We start from the raw sequence: 27,392 nt of genomic DNA, 5'->3' as shown, positions 1-27,392 counted from the left end.
GGGGCTTTCTCAGAGACCTCCCACTTGTGATGAGGAGCGAGCCAGACATCCGCTCATCTGGAGCCCCGCGGTACGCACATAGCAGGGTCATATGTTGGGTTCTCGGCCTCGTCTAGCCTGGGCTAGCTGACAGGCACGCAGGATCTCGACTTTCTAGTGGCTGGTTGCCCACAGGGGCTCTGCAGTTGGCACCTGGCTTGTCTACAGTGGCCTTCCGTCAGCCTGCGTCCGATGCGGCCACCCATTGGAGACACAGAGACATTGCCTATGGGACTGTCCACAGGCGCAGCAGATTTGGCTGAGGATGCTGTGCATTTTGGCCTCCCTCTCTCCAGAGGGCATGTATACGTGGGGAGCCGCTGCTTGGTCGACTTCGTCAGGGCTTGCTTTGGGATACAAGACAGAGCAGGACAGCCAAGCCATCAGATTCATTAGGGGCCAGCCTTGCCTTGTTCCTTCACCGGATTTCTCGTCCGCCAACTGGACACAGGAGAGGGATCTACGATGGGAGCTCCTCAGCAGCCTCAACATCATGGATTACCCAAATCCAGTGTAGGGGATAGACATCCTCGGACTACCAGTTTCTTCTCGAGAGAGCACTTTTTGACAACATGGGGACAAAGCTAAATTTTTCTTCGGCTTATCGTCCTCAAACAGATGGACAAAGTGAGATTTCCAATCTCACTATATTGGATATGCTAAAGTGTTATGCTCTAGAAGCAAAGGATCAATGGGAGACGTATTTACCATTGGTTGAGTTTGCCTATAACAACACTGTTCACTCTTCGACAAGCAAAGCTACTTTTGAGATTATTTATGGCAAACCATTATTGTTGCCTATTTTGAAGACCAAGGAAGAGATCTTCCATGCGGAGGAGTTCGTTCGAGATTTGGATACGGCCTTTGCACAAGTTCAAAAGGCTATTGCTCGTACGATTTGATAAAGCAAGACTCAGAAAGACAAAAGCAAAGGAGCTCAAGGAACCTAAGCTTGCCCCTAGATATTATGGACCTTTTCAAGTTACCAAGAAGATCAACGATGTATGTTATCATTTGGACCTTCCAGATCATTGGAGGATACATAATGCCTTCCATATCAATTTATTGAAGCCATATATAGGGCTACCCCCAGAGGAGCCTATATTGGAGGATCCACCAGAAGTGGAAGAACAAGAAGAAATCTTACAACCGGAACAGATTGTATTCCATTCCGTGAGAAAAAGAGGAAGGACAGTGGTCAGGAAATTCCTCTTGAAGTTTAAGAACTATTCACCTATGGATGCTAGAAGAGTACTTCAAGGACTATCCAGATATTCTTCGAGCATATGAGGAAGCAGTTGGTCCACATGTATTTGAAGTACAGGTTTGATACGTCTTGAGATCAAGACAGATTTAAGAGGGAGGGATTGTAGCCCTAGCCCTCTTCATTGTATATATGTTTATACTAAAATGGAATTGATCATTATCTTGCTTATGTAATGATTTTAATTGGACATGCTCTACTTTGGGTGGCAACGATGCCAGAAGGCCCAAGGAGTAACATTTGTATATGGGAGGCAACGATGCCCTGTCATAACTTTGCTCCTAATGTATAATTAAATGCATGTGTAAGCATAGAGATCATCACAAGATGTGTATCCAATTTGCTTATGTGCAGGCATGGAGGTGGTCACATGATGTGTATCCAGTTTGCCTATGGAAAGATAAATATTAAACCCCAGCTTGGCTGACACGGAAAGAGCTTGGCTGGCATGAATTCCAACTTGGATGGCATGAAGTCCTCACTTGGCTAGGCACAGGATCACACTAGCTTGGCTTTGTGATCTCATCCCTGGGTCTATTAGCTTGGCTTTTGGCCCAAGACAGGTACAAGGATGGTGAACATTGAAATGTTTCATATGCATATGCATCTCATACCTGCTTGGCTGGTTAGATGATTTGCTACATGTGTGCCTTGTTTTCATGTCTTGCATGCCGCGGGTCAGTCTCGTGGCCCGGGGACGCCGGGAACTACCGCCTTCGAGACTGATGGGGATTGGAGCAACAGCCCTGTGTGTATGTGTGTGTGTGTGCGTGTGTGAACCACCTCTAGTGTGTGTGTATGTGTGTGTGTGTGTGTGTGAACCACCTCTAGTGTGTGTGTGAACAGTCTCTAAGGCTAGATGTCATGGAATATGCCATGTGTCATTATTCTAGGGTGTGTGAATAAGTCAAAAGATGAGGATTATGCATATAAAAGTATTGTACTTGGTGAGGTTCAAAATCATCAATCAAGAGTATCATTGAGTCGTGCAACACTGAGCCTTGTCATCTCTCTCTCTCATCTTATCTCATTATCTCTGCACTCTCTCGCACGATAGGTGTCTTTCATCCACCATAAGCTTGTGCAATAATTGGTATCAGAGCCACTGCTACCCACCTGCCTGCTCACTTGCCACCGCTGTTACCTCCTCTGCTCGTCCGCACATCTCTGCCAGCGCTGCCGGCGAGCCGTCGTTTCCTCCCACTGCTCCACCAACTCGCCGCTGGGGGTGGCAGAGCTCGTGATAGCCCCGCCGGCTGGGTGGACCTAGGGAGCAAGCACTGTCACTGAGCCGCCCGCTCCCTAGGCAGAGCTCTGCCTGAACTGGCCTTGCTGGCCAGTGTGTTCTTTTCAGCCAGCTGATGCTCAGTGCCGTACTTCGATGCATCTACACCCTAGTCACCGCAAGTCATCATTGCCCGTCAGCTGCTGCTGCCCATTGGTGCCATCAACCACAGTCACCACTGCCGTCACCCTCTTTGCTGCCGTTCCTCAGCACCCTTGAGTGCTGAGAGTGCATCTCGATCATCATGTTCCCTCTACTCGACACCCGCTCGCCACCCGCACACACTACTCTCTGTCGCAAAACTGATGCTACAGTCTCCTTGACAGCACTTATTACTGCTGCCCAAACTGATCTATAGAGCCTCTACTGCACAGTTTTTTAACATGGATTGGGGGGAGCTCAACAAAGCTCTGATCAGGGCACGGGATGGCCACAGGTGGGCAGCTGGTCGACCATGGGTGAGCAGCCAGCAGTTTTGGCCAGGCAGTGGGCAGCTAGGAGGGCAGCAGGCGGGGGCTTGGATCTGGGCAGATCTGGGCAGAGCAGCAGTCACCCAGAGAAGCTGTGGGCTGCCAAGGGCAAGCGCAAGAGAAACAAAGGAAAGAAAAGAAAAAAAAGTGGAAAAATAGCAAAATAAGACGGGAAGAAGAATGGAAGCAGAAGGGGCCTAAGGTGGACAGAGGGGCGGGTGAAATACACACCTCAGTTGGAGACAAAAGGCCAGTATAAAATTGACAGATACAATCATAAGCTGCCTTCTTCAGAAAGGGCGCCCGACTCTAAAGTAAAATCCCCAGGTTCTTGCTTATCTGATGTGGAATTCGCAATGTCAGCAAGAATCTTGTGTAGCATTCTCTTGGCATTATCTTCAAACCATTCATCATCTTGCAATACACTGAAAGCACACAATTGTCACAATGTCAAAATAGATCAAAGGATCTGGCACCTCTGTAATAGCCTAAACATTGGAAAGGATTAAAAAGAAAAACTCATGACTAGAGTCTGATTATCTCAAGAGAAAAGAGACCTTTTTGGATCTAATCCGGATGCAGAAAGTGCTTTCTCTGCTCGAGATATCATAGCTGACACTGTTTGCCGCATCTTTCTCGATGCATACCGACCAGCTGATGCAATCTGGACGACGAACTGCATATCAAACACAAACTGGTCCACTATGGATAGTTAATCCCTCTGATGAACCACTTGAGTTTTTTACAACAGAAAAACAATCAAAACACGCCCCTGAGCGTGCCGGAGGAAGGGGGGGGGGGGGTGGCAGGCGGGGGGGTGGTGGTTGTGGGGAGTGTTCACAATACTCTGCGTGCCTAGAAACGGTATGAAGTTTGCGTGTCTCTAGCTGTGTTCCAGAACATACTTGCTGTAGCCCAGTCGGACCCAAGGTTTTGGAACCATCCTCAATGCTCCCCCAAAAGTATTCATCTTTGGAAAGCCACATCACGAATGCCTCTGTAAGTCTCATGAAAAGCAAGACAACCACTCTCTCTCTTCCATCTAAAACTTCTTTAGCTACTCGTTCTAAACCCTGAAACTTCTTGAGTAGGGCCTGCAAAGAGTAGTCAGAGAACAGGCTTCATGTATCTTTATTTTCAGCTGCAAAATATCTTCTACATCCTTGTCCATGCACTGCTTGTTGCAAAAGCCAGGAAGCTACTGTGTCTTTGCAAGTATTACCTGAAAAGGTGCAGATGGCATGGGATCTTGATGCCAAGAGTGTGCTTTCTCGTCATCATGCAAGCTCAAATACAAGTCTGCAGTCAGTAAGGGCCTCTCATTTTCATCAAACAAAATTTCAAGTATATGTTGCTCGCAGATTGTATCCCGTAGCTCATCTACAGCTCGTTGCAAATGCCGACGCCAATCCTTTTGCTCCAGCAACTGGGTTCCTGATACCACTGTCCTTTCTTGGCCATGCTTGTGAGACACTTTACGAGCACAAACACCTTCCTGCCACTTCAAAGCTGAGGAAGGAAGAAGATCATCTGCCAAAGCTGCAGCATTACCCAAAATAGCAAGTTGTTGTGCCTCAGATTTTGCAGAGACAAGCTTCGTGCCATCATCCATGCGTATTAAATCTTCCCCTTCATTCACATGAAGCAAAGCTTTGATGAGCAGTTTGACATAGAAGCCAAAAACATTAAAGACACCTTCCAGTAATAATCTTCCAAACTGTGTTGTCATTATTGGTGTGACATCTTCCAGCAAATCCTGGACCACAATGGCAGAAGGAAACGTCACACAAAGTACACATATTTCCTTAACTCCGTAAAAAATCAAGACTATTAATCTCACATAGACAATGTGAATAGGAGGAGAATCCCAAGGACAGGGACAAATGATTAGCTCACGCCTAGGCCGACCCCTAGCCATTCACTTGGAGTAAGTGGTATGAGAATTGGGACAACAAGGTTTGGGCAAACAGCTTGGTCTATAAGTATGTTTGGTCAAGCCTCAAGTTCAGGGGTGGTCCACAAGGGGCTATGATTGGGTGGTGAACTTGCGAGCTTCTCAATCTGCAGTCATTAGCCGTGATATGGAATTTATATGCAGGGTTTATGGTTGAAATAACCCTAGCAACGAGCATGTTGTGCTGATTGTGTGGCCACCCTTCATTATTCTTTCTGCAATCCCGGCTTTAAGGTTAGTGGGATTAGTCTCCCGAGCACTGACAATGTGCCACAATCATTTACCAAGGAGCATAATCTTTATACCAACCTCTCTTTTTTATTTCCTTGCAGTGCAAAGGGCTTTCCCTTCGAGCATTCCTTAGAGTGAGACAACACACTGATGCTGAGGCACGCTGAGCCAGTACATGTTCACAGAAAGGCTGCCCCTCTTACAAAAGTAAGAACAGGGCCTAAGTGGGAAGAGGCTGGAGCAGACAATGAATTAACAAGACAGCATAGAACCAAGTCAAAATACACAATCATCCCTGCCTGCTGTTAGCAGGGGCCCATCCAGGCCACCTGTGAGGCATGTATGGGCAATCTCATTGGTCCAACTTCTGACCTGACCAGAATGTTGTGTATCCAGCCTAAAGCCCACAAACAAAAAACATTCACAAACACTGCATGATGTAAGAACAGAACATTACCTGAACCATCAGATTGAGTTTGTAAGCACTGACAGACAGCTTGACATAAGATGATGCAACCATTGTTCTCTGTCCTCGGCTGACAGACAGCACAGCTGCTTCCGAGAGAACCCAGTTATCAGAAGCACAGTGAACGATTATCCCTTCCTCTATTCGCGTTAAGCATTTGTCCAAAACTCCCTCAACGCAAGGTTTAAGTAACTTCAACATCAGGGGACAAAGTGACAGACCCTGCTTTTCCAGCAAGGCACAATAACCTAACGAAATTTGAACAGAATCTGAAATAGCACCTATCCCGCATGCCATGATAGAGAATGATGAAATATGCTTTCTCACTAACGAGACATATTCTTCTGTTTCCTTGCAGGCCCACACGACCAGCTCTGATGCGCAGGCCGGAGCATACCCAAATATTTTTAAAGAGTCATGAGATGCTTGCAAGATCATAGAGAAATAGAGCTGTGCCAGATTTGTAATATAGGCCCCCACATACCAGGAGCATGTTGGACGTAGGCTCTTGACACCATTCTGTATACGAATATGATAAGATTTCAAAAGCAAAGTATGTGCATGTGGCCCGTCCCCGAGCTTATTTAGAAGGGATACCACTTTGCACAACTCATATCCATGAACAGTCGGTTGCCACGCTGCTTTCACAAGTTGTGCTACAAGCCTTGCTTTCCTCTCAGAGAAAGCAGAACTGAAGTGTGTAGCTGTGGCCAGATCAATGTCCTCCCTGTAAGCAGAAACCAGCATCTCTGCTTCATCAAGAGCGGCAACTGCCTCATCTACCCTATGCTCTGCCAGACATACATCAAAAGTATCTGACAAAACATGGAATTGCTTCTCGAGTTCCATGGGTTTTCTCTCTTCTTCTTGCTTTGATGGGTTATGAGAGCCAGTAACACCCATTACATTTGATGTTGATTGAAGATGCACCCCTTCAAGAAGGTCACGGACAAGAACTGCATGCGTAGAAATCAACGTCTGCATTGTCGTCAGCTCCAGTTCCAACTCGCCCAGTTCTTGAGATGTTCTATACACACAAAAGGCATCTATCAAAAACAATGCATGCCTCAAAGAACAAAACAAAGACTTCAAATTGAGAGGCGAAAGAAAAGCAAAAGCTTCATTTTTAGAAAAAACTACATAAAGACATGCCAGTGTCTCTTTTTAAATGATATGGCCAGTGTCTCTTTTTAAATGATATGTAGGTCAAAGGTCAACAGACAAAGCAGTCACCTGCAGCACAAAATCATGCATTGGTTATGACCTTTTTTTTAATCAGATTTGGCTGCCTTTTATCTTTCTTTTTTTATTTGAACTATCTTTGCTGATTTCAAGTAGTTTTGACAAAAGTTGACCAGCAATACGAATCCGCCAGCTTTGACCAACCTTTGCCTTGTGACCAAATTTGGAATAGGATCTATCAGTGTTTATCAAGTTCACATGACAGCTTTCAAGAACAACTCTTCTTGCTTTTGGTAAAGTGCAAGCACGTCAAAAGATAGCAAAACATAGACAGCCAGTGAAAAACTCGGTTCAATCCCTTCCTGGCAGCCCATATGTGTGTGAAGTCAGCGTGTTTCCCATCAGGTAAACGCAGCTCAACTCAAGATAGGTTAGCCTCATTTTCGGCAGATTCAGGATTTTGTACTCGTTCTCTACTGCAGCAATACAAGCAAATACACTTTTCAGAGAGGGGGCCTTTCAGTGGGTATTTGGGACCCCATCTGGTGTACCATGCGACACTCTTTATTGTCTCTGTCAGGAATGTCTAGACCTGGTTCAGCACACGCATATTACATTGGCATCAAAGTGCCTAGGTCAATCCTAGGTAGCATTTGTGCATGCTAAATCAGGTTTTGCAAGCCAAAATTAGGGTTTTTCATTAGTTTAGCCTTCGCATCAATGTTTTCAGCCCCGTTTTAGCTTGCAAGCGTTTGCAAGTTGTGCATGCAACAAATAACGGTGTGATTTTGCATATGCAGCCAAGTAGGATTTGCGCTTTTGCATCAGCGACCAGTTTTGTGCATGTGTGTTAGGGTTCCTTGCATAGGTCTAGCATGTAGCAATAGTTTGCATGTCAATTAGGTCAAGCCAAGGTAGGCAACCAGGCTACCAGCCAATCGGGGTGTGCATTAAGTTCTCCAAAAAAACATGGCAAAATGGTTCAATACCGACTTGGGGAAGCTACGGCTCCAGGAGCAGATTCTCAAGACCATGATCATGGAGTTTCGCAAGATTGTGGGGCAAACACAGTTGGGTGATGCTTCCTTCAAGGATTGTGAAGACAAATTGGCAATGTGTCAAATAGAGATCCAAGCACGAAGTCTAGATTTGACAACCACAAAGTCTGTAGACAAAGGCAAGAAAGTGGAGAGTTCACCCAAGGTTGAAAGGAGTTTCCATGGGTGCCCAAGAGCTTCCACAACCGGAAGTGGAACAGGAGACCGTTTCCCAAGGTTTAAAATATAGACCGATGGAGGATCCCAAGAAAGTGCTAATGTCAGCGGCAGTAGAGTTGAAACCAACACAAGTTGTGATCTTTGAAGAGCATCCATTGCTCAAATGCAATTGTTAGAGCCATATGATTCCCGAGTTGGTGGCTCTCTCCAACTCCCGTTTGGAGGAGGGTGAGATCAACCCAGCAGTTTCCGAGGAGGTGGATCTTTCTTCCAAGTCTCATTTGGAGGAGGAGGCCAACCAGTCAATTCCCGAGGAGTCGTCCAGTGTGGAGGAGGAGGTCAACTTGTCAATTTCGGAGGAGTCATCCAGAGACGAGGATGAGACTATGAGTGATTCAGTAGTTCTCATGGTTGTCACTCCAGCAACGTACTCAAGGAGTGTTTCTATTGGTGACCGAGCCCGTGTGGTGGGAGCAGAGCCAGAGCCTATACCATTGGACGAGACCCAAACAACAAAGGAGTGTGGGGAAAAGGTGCATCATGCACCCCAGTGCTCCAAGTTTAGTAGGAGATGTTATGTGCATCACATCTGTGAGTGCCACATGGACATGGATCTTACTTGCAGCCACCTCTTAGGCAAGATGAGGAGCAAAATATGGTCCAATTCGGGCAGTTTTGATAACCCAGTAGTTAGTAGCCTTGAAGTAGAATGTTGAAGTAAGAAGAAGTCATATTGCAGGCGTTAAAATGCTATTTTAATTTGGCTACTAAATATCAATGGTTGTTCTGAGAATTATTATAGAGAATGCATATGATTTCTCTCTTACTACTATATTAGCATGAAATGACTATAAAAGTTAGAGCATGTAGAAAGAGACTACAATTTAATTACTATAAAAGTCAAACTAGTCATAGAGTAGGATTGATTGCTGTAAAAGTAAATGCAGTCAAGAGATTTCTATAGTACATATGAGTGCTCTTTTAATGCTATATAATAGTCATAATAGGCATAAGACTATTATAATTACATAACAGTCATGTAGCAGGTATGACTACATAGGGTCTTTGTCCTACTTATAAAAATAGTATGAAAGAAGGCTTTAGACTAAATGTGGGCTTGTCACGTGCACACATGTGGACATGGATAATCCCTGATTTGGTATAGGGTAGCTCTAGGGCACTAGTAGGCTCTGACATGCAAAGAAGAAGCCAACATGGTCAAAGGATTGGTTCGCAAGGTCATAAGCTATCATACAGGGGAAGTTGGCAGCATTAAGAGCACATTGTACTTGCCTCTGCTGGCCGACAGCAGTCAAATATGTGTCATATGATCCCCAGTTGGGGCAAATCAAAAGTCAATCCATTTTAGAAGGTCAAAGGCCACATAAGTTGCATAGTCAAAGACACCTTTTTGTATCATATCAATATACTGAAAACACAGTTCATCTCCCTCTTCTCTCTCTGTCTAATCATTGCTTTTGCATTAGTGTTCCTAATCAATAGGCTTAGGTCTGGATAAAGTAAGTCAAGGCTTTCACATGTCACAATGGTATCAGAGCATCAGGCTCAGTAAGCTAAGCACTGGAAGTCCCAGAAAGGTGCACAGATCCATAGTAAGAAACACAGCCAGGGTAGCAGTCATGGGTTTGGTCGGCAGTAGGCAAAACCACAAGAAAGCACCCATGCTCAAAGGAGCATACTAGAGGCTCTCAGGAACGGTTCTAAGGGTGGAGCAAAGGCATGATCATCCTCAAAGAGAAGACCATAATCGTGTTAAGGGACAGGAATTGCAAGCAAGGGGACAAAGTGGAATAGATGCACAGTTTTCAGCATCAGACGTGTAGAATCTGATGAATGGAAAGGCTTTCAATCAAGGTTGCCAAGAAGGAAGGAGGAGTCAAGACACAGACGGAATAGCAAGTGACTACAACACTCATTGAACAAGAATCAATTAACGGGACTAGATAGAAAAGGATGTCCCCAAGGATGAGCTGAGGGGCCATTTTAAATGATTCTTGAGAGGCAATGGTGTCGGTGGCATCCCATCTCTAGTAGATGCCTTTCGGAGTGATAGTGCACTGCCTTCAATGGCGGTGTGTGAACCTCACATGTATCCCTTCGTGGTGCGCTTTCATTTCTGGATGGTCCACCAACGGCTCCAGGATGGTTCAGTGGAACGGTCCAGGTTTGGTATAAACTAGTGTGGCATCCAAGGATGGTCAAGCAGCACAGTCCAATGTGGCCACCCTTAGTGGCTATAGGTCACCCACCAATAGAGTGCTCACCGTCCTCGGTGAGGAAGATAGAGAAAAAAAACGTTGTGAACTGATAAGTTATTACAGAATGAAAATATACACTATACTATCAATACATCATGGAGATTGGTAGGTACAATGATAGAAACATTGACATCATGAAAGATGGTATATACAATGATTACATCATGGTAGGTACAATGATAGAAACATTAACATCATGAAAGATGATGGTATATACAATGGTGAAAAAAAACTAAAGGCCCTCTTCATGCTGGGGAGAAAACTCTGAGTGCTGGCTTAAATCGTGCTCGGGTACCCTAGTTGATAACACACAACTGAACAGAAAACAACACAAATTTGGAACTTTGAAAAAGCCAATCATCATAACAATAGTTTGCTTCCTCTATAGAAAGCTTTGTCTCCTGAATAATATTGGCATCTTCCTTTTTTTGAAAGCAGTTTTTTTCATTGTGGTTATTTTTTCCACAATGTTTGCACGCTTCTTTGAATAGCAGTCCTTCTCTGCAGGATTGTTCCTACCACAAAGTAAATATTTCATACCTTTGAAGTTGTTTGTGAAGAAGGAGATGTCTCTCCCTGCTTCTTTGTCATGTGCAAGTTTGCCCATGGACATGTCCAGAAGCTAATCTGGAAGGGGCAGCCAAAAAAGATGACTAGAAAACAGAATTTAGGAGCATGCTGTGCAGTTTGGGCCAGTGCTGGACTTGGAGCACGACATGGAAGACTTTGAAGGATCTGTCGGTTGCATAAGATGCTGTCGGCTGCATGGTACAGGTCGTGGATGCATTTTATGGAGAAAATACCCAGTCGGCCAACACTCCAATGTTTCAAGAGGCCTCTAAAAGGTGCATGTGCTCATTGAGTTAGTCATTCACTCCCTTATGGAGTGGGTCCAGCATTAGGACTGTTTTGGGTGTTTCCACCTTTTCATGAAGGCAGCCCATGGCTCATAGAAACATGGGACGGGGAATAGGAATGGGGACGGGGACGGGGACGGGGAACGGGGAACGGGGCGGGGACGGGGCAAAAGGCCGTCCCGGGGACAGTGGAAAAAACGGCAATCTGAAAACGATTGTTTTTTTGCAATTTTTTTTAACACACTTGATTTACACTTAGAAACCAAGACATTAAGCACAAAATTGCACCAAAAAGAGGAGAAATGCATAGTCGTATTAGCAAAAAACTATAATGGGGCGCCGATGGCGTGATAGACAAAAGTGAGTGTACAATCTAAACAAAAATGCCAAATGGCATAATGAAAGGCCCAAGGAGGGTGTACACTCAAGGCAAAATGACTAAGTGCCAAGATACAAGATTGCTAGCAAAAAAGTGGGGCAAGAGTCGAGACTCCAGACTCTAGACTCAAGAGACTAGGCAAGAGGCTGAAAAGGGTGAAGATCAATCGTGACCTCCTCAGTGAAGTCCTCCATAGGCTGGTCCCAAGTGGGAGGGGAGGGGGAGGTGGGGGGGACAATGCCTCGGGCACAACCTCAAGCTCCTCTAAAATCTCGGCCCTCTGCTGATCAGAGAGATGTGGGTCCTGCTGTGCCTGCTCCCATTCGGTGAAAGGATCTGCCTTCTTTGTCAAGCCCTTGCAAAGCATTCGCAAGTTGGCACTGACAAATACCAAATCATTTGCACGCTGTACACCAAGGCGGTTGCTCTTCTTAGAGGCAATGTGGCTATAAACTGACCAGAGTTGCTCTAGGCAACTGCTACTGCAAGCCTGTGAGAGTACGCGCACAACAAATTCCTGCAACTTTGGAGTTTTCGCACCATAATCCTCCCACCAAAGTGCAGACCCTACCTTGAAGCGGTCCGCCTGTGCATCTGCCAAACCAAAAGCCCCCCGCTTCTCTCTATAAATCTGCAATTGGTCCTTGATTGTGCAGCGATCCTCCTCACTAGTGTAAAGGCGATCCAAGGTTTGTCGAAGGCCTTTGCTCACCTCTTTGTCCTTGTGTTGCCCTTTGCCTTAAAACTCAGGATCAACAATGTAGGCAGCAGCATGGAGGGGAGAGTGGTAGGCTTGCCACCTTTTCAAACATAGGGATTTGACCTGTTTATAGTGAGGCTTGACTTTGAACATTGCTTTTAGCTTCTCTGTCATGCGATCCATTGCCTCGTACACTTTGCCAATGCATGGTTGAGTGGAATCCACTACCCTAAGGAGATCAATAATCGGTTGCACCATCTCCACAAGCGCCTTGGCCTCCTCCCACCATGCCACATCGTCCGCCCTTTCCCTGCAAAATTTGCCGACCGTCGTGGAAGCCTCTAAAGTGCGTGCAAACTCATCACTGAGGAAGAGTCCCCTCAATGCCCCGCTACATGTACACAAGCGGCCTAGCATGAGAAAGTTGAATGCAAACCTCGTCTCGGAATACTTAAGAAGAGAGAGACTTGACTTCTTGGAAAACTCGTGCTGCACCCTTTGATGGTTGAGGACAAAGGTCACTATTTTGTTGGCACCCTCAATGACAGGTGCAACCCAATCCAAGGCCCCTATGTCTTTGATAAGGTTGTTGAGGCAATGGGCCATGCAAAAGCACTTGATGCGAGGATAAGTTGCTTGGAGAATTGTCCCCGCCGCCCTATTTGCCGGTTCTCCATCCGCACATATGGCAATGACATTCTCCGCCCCCACCGTCTCTAGTGTTGTTGCCCACTCCGCAGCAAGTATCTCAGCACTCTTCCCCGTCCCGGAAGCATCATGGGAGTCGACAAAGTATGTCTCCCCTCGTGAGTAGGCAACAACTCCATGGATGGAGCGCTTTCTAGTGTCACTCCACCCATCAACGACGAGGGTAACACCATTTTCAGCCCATTGCTCTTTCATGTGGTTGGCCGCCACCTCCACGCTTGCCTTCTCCTTCTCAAAGAGAGAGGTGCGGATGGTCTCCGAAGAGGGGGGAACATAAGAGGGTCCATACTCCGCTATCTTTTTTTTTTTTCCGGAAAAAAGATCCTTCTATTAGTTAATGAGAAAACGCCATATGGCTACAAAGCTCACCTCGCAAGGAGGGATAAAACACAATGAACACCTGAGCTCCCCCCCGTGGCTGGCCGCTCTCTGGGGGGGGCTACCTAGTAATACATGAAGGAGGTGAGAAAAGCCAAACTGGCGGCCGATAGTGCCAAATGACATCCTCGTCCCTCGCGGTGAGGAAAGGGCCAGGCTGCCAAGTGCGGAGGAAAGCCTTGCGGCGCCCTCTCATGCGATCCGAGTCTCCCTGGAGTTTCCCCCAGTGTCCTCTCAAGGTGTGGATGATGTCCACCCAGAGGGCCTGTATGACCTCCGCCGGTGGAGTCGTCTGGTGGTCAATGGCCTCCCTGCATCGGGCTCTCCATATGTGCCAGGCCGTCCCCATGCTGCTGATCAACTCCCATCTCTGCCCGACCCCCTCCTGAGAGGCTGCCGAGGAGAAGTCTGGCGTCGGAACCACCGCCATCGCCCTGTCAGAGACCTGGATGGTCACACTGCCAGGAGCGTCCTCATATCCAAGTGCAGGGCCGCTATCCGTGGCCCAAGCTACCGCACCCCATGTCACCAACATCTCCCCTGGAGAACCTGCAAAAACCATCCTGAGAGCGCGCTGCCAGACCTGCTGTGCCTGTGGGCAATCCCATAAGCAGTGCCGCTGTGACTCCTGTGCATGATCGCACCGAGGGCAGGACGCTGGGTGTCTACCAAAAGCAAGCCAAGCCCCCACAGCCAATCCTCTATGCGCTGTGAGCCAGAGAAAAAGTGTCACCTTCCGGGGACGGAAGCTGGCCCAAAGGCGCTGCCAGAAGTCCCTAAGAAAGGCAGGGGAGAGCCCCTGTCGCCGCCAATGCTCGGCCGCTGCCGGGGTGCGCTCTATCCTGTGTCTCTGAATCCGCCGCCCCAGCCTCGCTGTGTACTGAAAAAAGGGAATGGCAGGGCTGGTAGGGGCCGAGTAGGGATCTCGCCAAAACCACTCCCCTGGGTCCCACTGAAGGCGAACAAGAGGCTTGCTGTCCCAAGCCCAGAGTCTCCAAGAACAATCCTCCCCTATCGAGGCCGGTGAGGGGTCTACATACCACTGTCTCTGATGAAAGCCGACCACCCGAACCCTCTGAAGGATACAACCCTGGAACCCATCCAAATCTAGTCGTGACCTCTGAAGCTGGCCACCCTCTCCCACCTCGAAAGTGAGTGGGGCGACTCTCTCCGCTGTGCCGCAGACCGCTAGGAGGATCTCATGCCGAGTAAAGACACCCATCCACTGTGGAGGTGAAGGGTCCTGTACTGGGGTCCTCCACTCCCGGGGGATGGCCGCCTCAATATCCTGTCTCATCAACTCTCTGCCCCTCATCCCACTGAGTCTCCTCTCCTGAGCCTCTGGAGGCAGCTGCTGAAAACATATCCAGTCGTCTAGGGACTGGGCTGGGCCGGAGCTCAACGGGCCCACGACACGTGAGACCGCGAGCCAACCATATGGCCACTGGGGAGACGAATCAAGGGGTTCCAGATCAATGGCTGCCTCAGGCGCTCCTCATCGGTGCCCGGGGGAGTCTGGAAGAGTGCCGGCCTCAGATGCGCCCAGGCCCTCAGAAGGCTGGCTGCAAAACGCTCCTCGAAGCCAAGGCCCACTCCTCTGGAGCGCTGCTCCGTAAAGATCCACCTGATGCTGGGGTTCCAGGGGCCGCTAAGAGACGGAGTGCGGCTGAGCATCCTGGAAACAAGAAGCTCCTTCCACGGCTCAACACCTGGCAGGAGACCACGAACTACCAGCTTGCCAAGCAAAGCTCGGCTTTGGCAAATAGGATCTACAATGCCCAAGCCGCCTCTCTCCCTCGGCTGAGTGATCACAGCCCATGCCACCTTTGCCCTAGCGGGTCGCCCATCGCCTCCGGACCAAAGAAAGTTCCTGATGAGCCTCTGCACCTGGCCAATGCACGCCCGAGAGAAGGCCCAGCAGGAAGTGATGTACCACATGGTAGCGAGCAGAACCTGGTTGGCCACCACTACGCGGCCAGCCAGAGATAAACGAGCAGTACTCCAATACAGAAGCTTCTTCCGAATGCTCAGAAGAAGGGGGGCTATCTGCTGCTCCGGAGAAATATCAATGCCCACATAGCAGCCCAAATAACGCACTGTAGTGCCGGGGGGCAGCCACTGAAAACCATCAACTGGCCTCCAAGTCGGGGGGGGCATAGAACTGACCCACAGCCCACACGACTTGTGCCAGTTGATCAAAGCGCCCGAGGCTCTGCAAAACCTGTCCATGGCTGAGGCGAAGCGGCAGAGGTTCTCCTCACCTCCCTGAAGATAGACAGCAGTGTCATCCGCAAACTCCGAGTCTAGGAGCTCCTCCGAGGTGCGGATGGGAAGCTGGAGGCCCCTCAAACCTGTATCCTGTGCCGTCAAGAAGGTGCTCATGGCCTCCGCCACAAAAAGAAAAAGAAAGGGCGCCAAGGGGCACCCCTGCCGCACCGAGCGCGAAAGCTGGAACCTCTCTCCGCACACACCCTGTATCAGCACCTGGCTATGAGCCGAAGTGTAGAGTGCAAATACCCCACGGATCCACTGAGGGGGGAAGCCCATCCTCTCCATAGTGCCTTCCAAGAAGGCCCAGTCCACCCGATCATATGCCTTCTCGAAGTCGAGAAGGAGCACCGCCAAATCCTCCTGCCGAAATCTAGCCAAGGCCGTAGCCTCCCAGAAAGAGAAAATGTTATCCAGAATGCTCCGATCCTGGATGAAGCCTGTCTGCGTGGAGTGGATGATGTCCGGAAGGTGAGGCTGAAGCCGCCTGCTGATCGCCTTAGCTAGGACCTTGTAGGCCGTGCCTAGCAAGGTGATCGGTCTCCACTGTCTAATCTCCAGTCTGTCTCCGCCCTCTTTGGGGATCAAGTGAATCAACCCCTCTGCAATGCTATCCGGCATGACTCCCGTCTCCATAATCTCCTGGAATGCCAATCTGAAGCCCCTATGAAGGAGGCCCCAGTACCTCTGGAAGAAAGCCACTGAAAGACCGTCCTCTCCTGGGCATTTGCCCCGCGGTAATGCCTGAAGAGCCTCCTCCAGCTCCGTATCCGAGAAGGGGGAGAGAAGGGAGTGCTGTAGATGGGCCGGCACAACCGGTCTCGTGAAGCTCCAGACTGCCTCCCTAGCCTCTCTCACCCTGTCGTCTGCCGGCTCAGCAGAGAGAAGAACCCTGTAAAAATCTGTGGCTATCGCCCGCACCCTGGGGGGATCCACCACAACCTGGCCATCAGCCTGACGAAGCCGCCTGAGACCCTCTCGTCTGAAGCGAGGCCCAATCGCCTCAAAGAAATCCCGAGTCACTCTATCTCCAGCCTGAGTCCAAAAAGAAGACCGAGCATGGAATCGGAACTCCACCCGCCTCTCCTCGATGGATCTGATCTCAGTGCGAGCTGTCTCCATCTGCTCAGAGATCCAAGGACTCAGAGGATCTCTCTCCTGGAGTCTCTGGAGGGACGCTAAACTCCTCCGTAGGCTCCTCTCCTGCTCCCTGAAGGCCTCCAGACGGTCCAAGGCAGCCAGTCTGAGCATCCGACTAATCTCCTGCAAGCCACTGGCAAGATCACTAGCTGCCGAGCCTCTCCTGAACTGTAGCTCCTGCCAGACCTGCTCAACTCTGAGTGCGATCTCAGGCTCCTCTATGAGACAATCAGGAATCCGGACGCTCTGGCCCCGCTCTCCTCTCGAAGGGTCCTCAATCTGGAGAAGCACTGGGAAGTGGTCTGAAAAGGAGGAGCCAGCAAGTATGCCCACAGTGCCGCCTCTATCACAGGCCCACTCATCAATGTAGAATCTGTCGATGCGGGAAAGGTTAACGCCTGTGGCTCGTCTATCCGAGCGCGAGAAAGATAGACTCCCCTGCAACCTGCCAAACTCCGGGAGAGTCCACGGATCCTGGCCTCTCACCTGTAGCACTAGCTCCTCCCAGGCAGCTAGCTCTGGCCCATGAATGGTCTCCTGGCTGCCCCCCATCCTATCCTCTGCGTCCTCCAGCATGTTGCAATCCCCTCCTAGGCACCAGTGGTCTGCCAAGGGGAGGGACTGCCTGATGGTGCTCCAGAACTCGGCTCTCCCGGACGCCCCGTTAGGGGCGTAGAAGTTGAGGAAGCCAATGCGGTCTTCCCCAACCCGAAGGATGACCCACTGCGCTCGACCCTGAACCAGAGTGCCAAAGTCCACAACCTCAGAAAGAAGCTGCTCGCTGACTGAGATGCATACTCCGCCCTGGTTCCCCTGGGGGCCATATGCCGGGGACCAAAAAGTGTGACTCCTGCCTGGCAAGATCTTCCCGCAGATGCGGGTACGCCTGGCAGAAAGGTGGTGCTCCTGGATGAAAAGAATATCTATGGGACCTCCAACGAGAGCCCTCTGGATCTCCTGACGAAGTCTGCCCCGACCAATGTGGCAGCGATGTCCACCGAGACCCTGGATGTTCCATGAGAGGATCCTCATGGATGAGCTGAGGCAAGTGAAGAAGCCGCCACTGGCTCACCCCTCTCAGCCGGCCCGGATGATCTGCCCTCCACTCTAGGAGTCTTGGGCGCCGGCTTGGAGGAAGAATAATCACTGTCTGTCCGGGTGCGGAGTCTCTCCAGAAAGAGGGTGACCTGTGTCTGAGTCCAGCCCCACTCCGCCTTCGCCCTATCCAGAGCATAGGCGTGAGACCAATCCTCTGCATATAAGTACCTAAAGGAAGGCTGCACCCTCGGGGCGGCATGGAGGAGAATCAGTAGCACCGCCTCAGCTGATGTGTGGACCGGATCCACCCGCCAATCTCCTATACCAAACAGGCTCATGCGGGCTGAGTGAAGTCGGGTCTGCAGTAGATCCGTGAGCCCCAGGTCGCTGAAGTGGTGAGAAAACTCCAGTATCTGGTCACGCAGAACTTCCTCTACAGAGCTGCAATCCCAGGCTGTGTCTGGGGCAACGCTGAGAGGAAAGGAGAAGGCCACCATGCTGCTCACCACTGAAGGAGAACGCGAGGGATGGCACACCACGCAAACTCGCAGGGGCGCGACCAGAGTCTCGAATGGGCCAGCATCCAGCTGGAGGCACCTGAAAAAACTGTAATCCACTGGTAGCCCCATCACTCGCGGGGGCCCCCCAGGGGAGGCTGGGGCGAACTCTGTGGCGGGTGAAGCGAGGATCGCCATCTCCACCGGCCCGGAGTGGCGGTGAAACAGCTGCTGGATTGAACTCTGGCCTACCCAGCTGCGCTGCCCCGGGGCAGTGGGTGGTCTGGCGAAGTATCCTGGAGAGGCTGAAGGAGGGATGGGGGCGCGCGGCGAGGAGGGGGGAGAGCGAGGGGAGGATGGAAAGGCATCTGCGTCCATACTCCGCTATCAATTTGCACATGGCCCGAAAGTATGGAGATCTATCCAAAACACCATATGCAAAACACAAACAAAATTCAGATTTTTACCATCATTTACTCTTTTAAGTTTTAGTCTTTAGAGCATGATACTTGAATAGTACATGAGCATAGTGCCAAGGACTTACTGTGCCGCCCGAAATGCTATGTGGTCATGAAAGAAGAATCGTGCCACCGCCATGTCTACCTCCTCTTTCAATTGAGGGTTCCAATTCTCATCAAGAGTACTTTGGCGTCCCCGGGAAGCGGATGCCTCTCTTGATGAACGAGGTACATGCGGCGTTGATGTCCTCACAAAGGATGTGGGGTCGACGGCCACTTGAGGATTGCGTTTTGCCAACTCGGCCGCCTCATAAACCACAAGCTTTTCAAGGAGCTCCTTCTTCTTCTCGGCCGAAACCTCCTTGCAAAATTGCACTTCGTTGCCGAGCTCATGCAAGAAGTGAGCACGCACTTTGTGGGCACCGCTGGTTCACTTGTAGCCGCAAAGCTTACATACCCATGGTCTTGAACCACCCCCTTGACCGTATTGCGAGCACTTTACCTCATCCCACCAACTCCATCAATGTACGGCGGGCCTCCTTCTTCGTGATGGAGCGGGTGTTGAAGTGGTGGAGGCGGCGGCGGACCCGGGTTGAGGAGAGGAAGGGGTTTGAGAAGAGGATGCCATAGTGATAGAGTAGAGCTTGAGATGGATGGTAGAGCTTGAGAAAGAGTCAAGACGGAGAATCGGGATGGAGATGTTGGAGAAGGAGAGCTTGGACAATGGAGAGGGTGAGCTTGGAGAGGGAGAGCTTGGATGTTGGAGGAGAGCTTGAAGAGGGTGAGCTTGGAGAGGGAGAGCTTGGATGTTGGAGAAGGAGAGCTTGGAGAGGATGAGCTTGGAGAGGTTGGAGAGGGTGAGCTTGGAGAAGGAGAGCTTGGAGAGGGAGAGCTTGAGCCTTGGGTCTTGGAGAGGGAGAGCTTGGAGAGGAGAGGGCTTGAGGAGAGCATGGAGGTAGAGGTCTCTTATATAGAAGAAGAGGGGAGCCATGTGGGAGAGAGAGACTCAAGGAAGATTCAAGAAGCCTTGGAGCCTTGGAGGAGTTGCGCATCACCAAACGGCCAGGACAGATAGCCGTTGGCGCCCCGCCAACGGTCAAAAACTGCCGCCAACGGTCAGTTTGACCGTCCCCGTACGGACAGGAAACGTCGTTCCCGGAACGCGTTCCCGGCGTCCCCGTCCCGCCGTCACGAAGCCGTCCCCATCCCTCCGTCCCGCGGACGTCCCGCCCCCGTCCCACACGTTCCCCGTCCCTAGGGTCCGTTCCTCCCGTCCCATGTCACTATGCCATGGCTCCAGATTTAGGGGTACCTTTTTGTACCATATGAATATACTGAATTTCCAGCTATCTCTCTCTCTCTCTCTCTACTCTCCCTTCAGTCTGCGTTTTTGCATCAGCATGTTCTAAGTGGTGTTTAGGGCTGAAAGAAGACTCCCAGAGCTTCCGCATGTTACATTGGTATCAGAGCATCATGCTCAACAAGGCTAAACGCTGTTTCAGTCCCATATGATGGTGTATAGGTCCAAGGTACAGGATAGTGCACAGGTACGAGGCCCAAGGCAAAGAACACAAGATCGAGAAAAGCTCCCAGGAGTTTTGTTGGTGGTGTTCCACAAAGCCAGAGGGGATGGCAATCCTGTGAGCCAGATAGGTTCTTGGGCAACGGTCCCAAGGGAGGATTATCCTCCAAGGGGTGGAGTGAGAGTACCAGACTTATTTCTCAGGAATGAAGACCAAGACAATGTTCAGAGTCAGGGCAAGAATGGATTGGAGACTGGATGGAACAGATGCATAGATATTATTCAGAGTCAAAGTAGTTTTGGAGACCGGGCCGGGTTTTCAGTGAAAAGGGTTGCCAAAGATGGATGGATGACAGAGGGATTCAGGGAACAGAATGGGATGATGATAGTCATCCAAGACCAAGTTGGAATCCCGTCATCAAGTTTAGCAAAGGGGGGATGTCATGTGCAAGTTTGCCCATGGACATGTCCAGAAGCTATGTCCAGAAGCTAATCCAGAAGGGGCAGCCAAAAAAGATGACTAGGAAACAGAATTTAGAAGCATGCTGTGCAGTTTGGGCCAGTGCTGGACTTGGGGCACGACATGGAAGACTTTGAAGGATCTGTCGGTTGCATAAGATGCTGTCGGCTGCATGGTACAGGTCGTGGATGCATTTTATGGAGAAAATACCCAATCGGCTGGTCGACCAGCAGTCGGCCAACACTCCAATGTTTCAAGAGGCCTCTAAAAGGTGCATGTGCTCATTGAGTTAGTCATTCACTCCCTTATGGAGTGGGTCCAGCATTAGGACTGTTTTGGGTGTTTCCACCTTTTCATGAAGGCAGCCCATGGCTGCAGATTTAGGGGTACCTTTTTGTACCATATGAATATACTGAATTTCCAGCTATCTCTCTCTCTCTCTCTACTCTCCCTTCAGTCTGCGTTTTTGCATCAGCATGTTCTAAGTGGTGTTTAGGGCTGAAAGAAGACTCCCAGAGCTTCTGCATGTTACATTCTTTGTTCTTCATCTTCTTCTCCTCTTCCTTGAAGGAGGTTATGACCCCTTCCAAGGTAAGATTGGGTAGGTTCTTCAGAGTGATGATAAGATTTCCGTAAAGCTCATCTAGCATTGACTTGATTAGTACGGCTATGGCCACATCTTCCTCCACTTTAGCTTTAGTCCCTTCGACAAAAGGCCAAAGGCCTTCTCTCATAAGGCTTAATTTCAGCTTCGTTTGCCAAGTATGGAAGTGTTCTCCATTAAACTTCTCAATGAGCATATGGGTAGCCATAGTAGACAAAGAAATGTCGTAACAAAGGATGGGATCCAATGCCCATGTCTAATCCCTTCTTTGTTTTGATTTCTGCAAGTGCTTGTTGCTGCTACTGTTTTTGTCGATTTCATGCAAGTAGGCGATGGAGAAAGCCTTTTTTCAAGTCGGCTGCTCTACTACGAGCTGGCTGTTGGCACACAGAGCTAACGTGTCTCGTTCATTGGGCAAGGAGGCGCATAACAGTGGAGCGATGCAGCTCACAATCAGTTGTTGTTGGGCACAGACTCAACTGTACTAAAAGACAGCCGATGGGCTGTCAATGCAGCATCTACTTGATAATGTGGCTTTAGAGGTGCCACATAGTCAAGGTACAAGAGCACTTGTTTAACAAGCGGAAGCAGCCATACTAGGCGACCACGGCGGCACCATAGCGGGCAGTAGTTACAGAAGAGCATTATGCCCGTGGATGGCGCAAGCATGTGCCGGGTACACATGTGAGGTACAGTCGGGCTGTTGGTACTATGCGCTGCCCAACAGGCGGATTGCTTAGAAGGCTCTAATACCAAATGATGGAAGAAAAGTGTTGTAGCTATGGAGGCTCAACGAAGACTTCCATGGCTAAATCATTGAAGAGAGAGAGAGAGAGAGAAAGAGAAAGAGAGAAAGTACAAATGCACAGAGATTCAGACAACTGAAAGATGTGATAGTTGCGTGATTGATTCAACGAAGTACATGTACCTTTATAGGTTACAAATGCACAAAGGTAGAGAGATTCAGACAACTGAAAGACGTGATAGTTGCGTGATTGATTCAACGAAGTACATGTACCTTTATAGGTTACAAAGGTTGCCTCAGTGACATCACTGCTAATGTCAAACACATAGATAATATCTAGATATTATTTATACCCCTCTAAGAGGTGGTTCACACACAAACGTACTACCACACTCATAAGAGTGGATTCACACTCATAAGACCTTGATTCCCAATAAAAAGATGATGTGAAGAGGTGGTGAGCTATGATTTTGCTTCTTGAAGGCGTTGTTCACGAGTGGAGACTTGAGTCTGAAGACCCCAAACAGTGTCCTCGGCTTGGCAAGTGCGATCCCTCTAGCAATGGATATCATAGGAGAGCTCAAAGAAGTAGTTGATGCAGTAAGTGCAGTAGATGCGGAGATCAACAGAGGGGTTATCCAAACCCCAAACTATGCGGCGAGCTCGACAAGGATGAGGCAATGACAGCTGCTCTGAAGGATCCGAGAACCACAAGCAAGGTAGATCACGAAAAGAAATAACTAGAGCGTTGTAAGAGACTGGAGAGTTTGGAAGCTCAATGCGCTCGGTGTGGTCACCCCGATCAACACGAAAGGTGACCTCTTGTGGAGAACCCAAGGTAGATGTGGGAAGAGAGACCTCTGAAAGCAATGGTGGTCGATGTATGTCACATGCATTCCGCACTTGGATGCCATGTGGACATATCTGTACAGCAGGTGCAATGCCTTAGGGTCGTTACTAGCCTTTTGTGAGCCCTTGTCCGGGATGAGTCAGCCAGGAGTCCACTAGATAGTCATGGTCAAGTGTACAAGTCCCGTACATGGTCATGGTTAGGTATGCAAGTCCCACACATGGAGCAGTGGCAGTCTGTACTATGAGCCACCCTCTCGAATGATGTAGAGGTCTATAGGGCATTACCTGGGACACCAGTGTTAGGGTTAAGAGTCTTGTTGTATGCATACTTTTGTATGTAGGCAAGTAGGCAAAGGGGCAATCCTATGGGCCGCCCCATAAGGCTTCAAGGCCTTACCTACAGGGTGGGCAACCATTAGAGGCTACCCTAGGGACCAAAGAGGCCTCATGCCCAAGAAACCAACCCATAGGAGGGCTGGGACAGCAAGTCGGCAGCCCATTAGAGGACCAGGCCACAATCGGCCAACCTATTTGGGCCACACGTGAAAAGGCGCCTGCTTCGACTTACCTTCATGAAAAGGTGAATTTTCGTAAGTATAATGGTAAACTGAACCCCACTACTTTGTACTCATGGATTCATCAGTTTGAGGATTATTTTGCTACTAGTAGGAAGTCGGATGTAGAAAAGGTTGTGTTAGCTAGCTGCTACATAAAACGGGAAGCCATCTCTTGGTGGACACATTGGGCCCAGGCAAATTCCAACTTTGGGGTTGCTACCTATGAATGGGATCAGTTTGTTACGGACCTCAAGAAGTGGTTTCTACCGCCTCAGTATCTTGAGAAGCTCGAGGATGAGTATCGAGGATTGCATCAAAACGAGCAACCCGCCCTCCAGTTTGCCAATAAAGTCACTCACCTGGCTTTACAGTTGCAAAAATCAGAAGAGGACAAGAAAGGTCAATTTCTGTACGGTTTAAACACGCAAATCCAATGAGATGTGCGTATGTTTGAGGTATAGACTTTTGATCGAGCACTTTCGCTTGCGCAAAGTGCCAAAATGAAATACAATGGTGGAAATCTGGAGTAGCCAAGGCAGTGCAGCAATTGCCAATGGCAAGGACCAAAACCAAACCCAATCAAGGTCTACCTCAAGAGCCTCTGGCTCCAAGAACTCAAACAATGCACCTCGCCTTGCCCCAGACCAACAAGCTTAGGCCAGCAAGCCAAGTGGTAAGCTCAGCCCCCAAGGAGCACAAACAATATAAGAAGGAGGGGCGATGTTTCTTTTGTCATACAAAAGGACATACTTCTAGGGCATGCCCTAAAAGAAGACCCCTGCATAAACCACCACTCCCACCTCAATAGCTTTTGTGGTGAGCCAGTCTCGCACACTGACCCCCCTGATTGTTGGTAGTCCCCTCGAGCTTCCAATCCTATGATTGGCACCTTTGTCAGCCAGGAGCTCAAGATAAGCAGAAGAGCAAACATGACCAAGAGTATGAGAGAAATGAATTGGTCAAGACCTTTGGCTACATAGGTGGCTAGAGAGTCGTCATCCTATTTGATAGCGGTAGCACAAAGGACGAGGTCACGGAACGGGCTGCTCTATGAGTTCGTTTCCTGTTGACCTTAGTAGATAAGCAAGTGGAGGGATGCATGACAATGAGCATCAAGTTTGAAGCTCATATACATATATGTATATGTATATGTATATATATATACATACATATATATACATGTACATATATATATATATATATATATATACATGTATATACATGCATATATACATGTATATATATATATACATGTATATACATATATACATGTATATACATGTATGTATATATATATGTACATGTATATATACATGTACATATATATATACATATATACATGTATATACATGTATGTATATATATATGTACATGTATATATATATATACATATATATATACATATATACATGTATATATACATATATACATATATATATACATGTGCATATATATATACATATATACATGTATATACATGTATATATGTATATATACATGTACATATATACATGTATATATATACATGTATATATGTACATGTATATATGTATATATATATGTAAATGTATATATGTACATGTATATATATACATGTATATATGTATATATATATGTACATGTATATATATACATGTATATATGTATATATATACATGCATATATGTATATATGTATATATCTATATGTATATATATATATGTATATGTATATATATATATGTATATGTATATATATATATGTATATGTATATATATATATATTTACACGCACACATGTACATGTGTGTGTGTGTTTGTGCGTGTGTCATGGTCACCAAAAACAAGAAACGGGAACAGAAACGTTTGAGGAATGGAAACGGGGAAACGAGTTTTTAGGGGTGGAAACGGCCGTTTCCTGTGACAACATCGCTTGGGAAACGAGAAACGGCCATGGAAATGGATGGAGTCCTGAAACGGAGAAACGCGCTTCTAGGGGCTGAAACGGCCGTTTCTTGTGACTATGGCGTGTGTGCACGAGCAGAGGCAAGCTCCTTAGCAAGAAAATTATTTTTGGTTACCTTATAAATGCAGTGTAGTTGGCATAAACATTCTTTCGCATCTCTTCAGCAGAAGCCTTCTTCAACTCTAAAAGCTCTGAACAAAGCAACCTTATTCCCTGCAGCCATCACAGCATCCTTTTTAACTTGAATCAATCTTAAAAGAGGGGCATATTAAGAATTGGAAGAAAAAAAAATGATTTCAATCTACCAAAAGGACCTCCTGTAATTGGATGTAAGCAAGTGCTATGAAGTAATGACAATTTACACACACACATACATGGAATGCAGTCCAATGAGCAGCATGGCTATATAATGCAAAACCTAGTGGGAGCATGCTGCTTGCATGACCTAAACAACTAAAGAACAGAAGCAATGAACAATGCATGCACAAAGTTCTCCAGACTATTTTGCTGGAAATATATGATTCACTGTAGAAGAACTCGGGGGCTGAAACTGCAGAGAGCTGCTGCTGCCTGCTGTTGGACAAAGACAAAGCTGCTGCAGGAAAGGCTCGCTTAATGAATACAGCACAAAAGCACCATTAGGACTCAAGCCGCTGAGAACTGCTGCTCATCTGCATGCCTGCACTAAAGCTGTCACTCATGTTGTCAGCAAGTTTGCTAATCAGGTCAACCAGTCAGCTTGGCTGCCCGAAGTGTCTACACAATCTACCTGCCGTGCTGTGCTACCGCCCAGATGCCGATCTATCAAATATATGAAAGAAGGGAGGGGGGACCAGTCCCTATGCTACTCTTGGTCCTGTGTACAGAGCGCTCATGAGCACAACAATACAGGCAACAGCATTCTCTTTCTTTTAGCCTTAATCTCCCTGGATATTTGAATTTGGTTCATTTTTCCTCTCTTTTTATATTTCCATTTGATCTCCCGTGGACGTTTAAAATCATCATCACCACCACCACCACCACCACCACCAAAGTAAAATGCTTTTCTACATCATACCTTCTCTGTCAGAGACTGATACTTGGGCTCGACATAGCCGTCGGTGGCAATCCACTCGCTGTCCAAATCGTGCAGGCTTTCTAGGGAAGCCATGGATGTGTGGTTGGAAACAGGTGAATCGGCCAGCATAGTTGCTCTGAACCGGACAGAATGCTTCATGGGTTCCATCTCTGCAGATGTCTTCATGGGTTCCATCTCTGCAGATGTCTTCACCTAGCAGAATGTATCATGCGACGGAGTTGTTGATCATCACCATCATTATCATCAGCAGCAGCTTATCATCATCACCATCAGCAGGAGCAGCTTGTCATCATCATCCCACACCATCATGGGACATCCTCTCTCTCTCTCTCTCTCTCTCTCTCTCAAGAAAGGTTTGGGCCAATTAGGCTAGAAAGGAGTAGTCGATCACAGCTGATGACAAGAGAGAAACAACAAACGTAAGAAAGCAAAATAAGCCCCTAGATCGATACTTCCAAAGGTTCTTGTTTCAAATGCGCATGTCACCACCTCATGTATCATGTTATAAGTACCCATGCAAACCAATGAGAGTTTCAATTAATCAACGTATAATATAGCAAGAAATCAACACGATTCTCGCTTTTTTAGTACGTTCAAATCCCCTCTCTCTCTCTCTCTCTCTCTCTCTCTCTCTCTCTCATGGAGGATCGTCTCTCATATGCTACAATTGCCAATTTTAATTGCATCGGCCCAATTCTCTCATTGTTGCATGAATCAAGAGCACATAATATGGAAGAAACTAAAGTTTCTCTCTCTCTCTCACACACACACATAGCCGGTCAATCTTATCTATATAAAGGATCACATGTGGATATCAGTG

At 48.1% G+C, this 27,392-nt stretch overlaps 1 protein-coding gene across 3 annotated transcripts in view; it reads right to left on the bottom strand.

Moving 5' to 3' along the window:
- The window catches only part of LOC147633359 (exocyst complex component EXO84B-like), a 44,578-nt gene extending 17,442 nt beyond the window's left edge, over positions 1-27,136 (bottom strand). Inside the window, exons 1-8 of one of the 3 annotated variants that reach the window (XR_015267100.1) lie at positions 26,552-27,053; positions 25,610-25,707; positions 5,701-6,736; positions 4,754-4,814; positions 4,281-4,597; positions 3,964-4,152; positions 3,616-3,752; positions 3,290-3,483 (exon numbers count right to left, since the gene is read on the bottom strand). Coding sequence is in view for 1 of the 3 variants with exons in the window: in XM_086806427.1 (XP_086662553.1) it covers positions 3,333-3,483; positions 3,616-3,752; positions 3,964-4,152; positions 4,281-4,814; positions 5,701-6,736; positions 25,610-25,707; positions 26,552-26,746 (2,340 nt within the window). In the remaining 2 variants the exon portion in view is untranslated. Of the gene's footprint in view, positions 1-3,289; positions 3,484-3,615; positions 3,753-3,963; positions 4,153-4,280; positions 4,815-5,700; positions 6,737-25,609; positions 25,708-26,551 lie in introns of all 3 variants that reach the window. The other 2 variants (XR_015267099.1, XM_086806427.1) reach the window with 2 other exon arrangements.
- Between the last annotated feature and the right edge of the window lie 256 nt (positions 27,137-27,392).

This window comes from Cibotium barometz, chromosome 12 (assembly GCF_041138505.1).
Source record: "Cibotium barometz isolate CiBa-2024 chromosome 12, ASM4113850v1, whole genome shotgun sequence".
Taxonomy (NCBI): domain Eukaryota; kingdom Viridiplantae; phylum Streptophyta; class Polypodiopsida; order Cyatheales; family Cibotiaceae; genus Cibotium; species Cibotium barometz.
The sequence above is the reverse complement of the archived record's forward strand: the minus strand, read 5'-3'. Positions and strand labels throughout refer to the sequence as shown.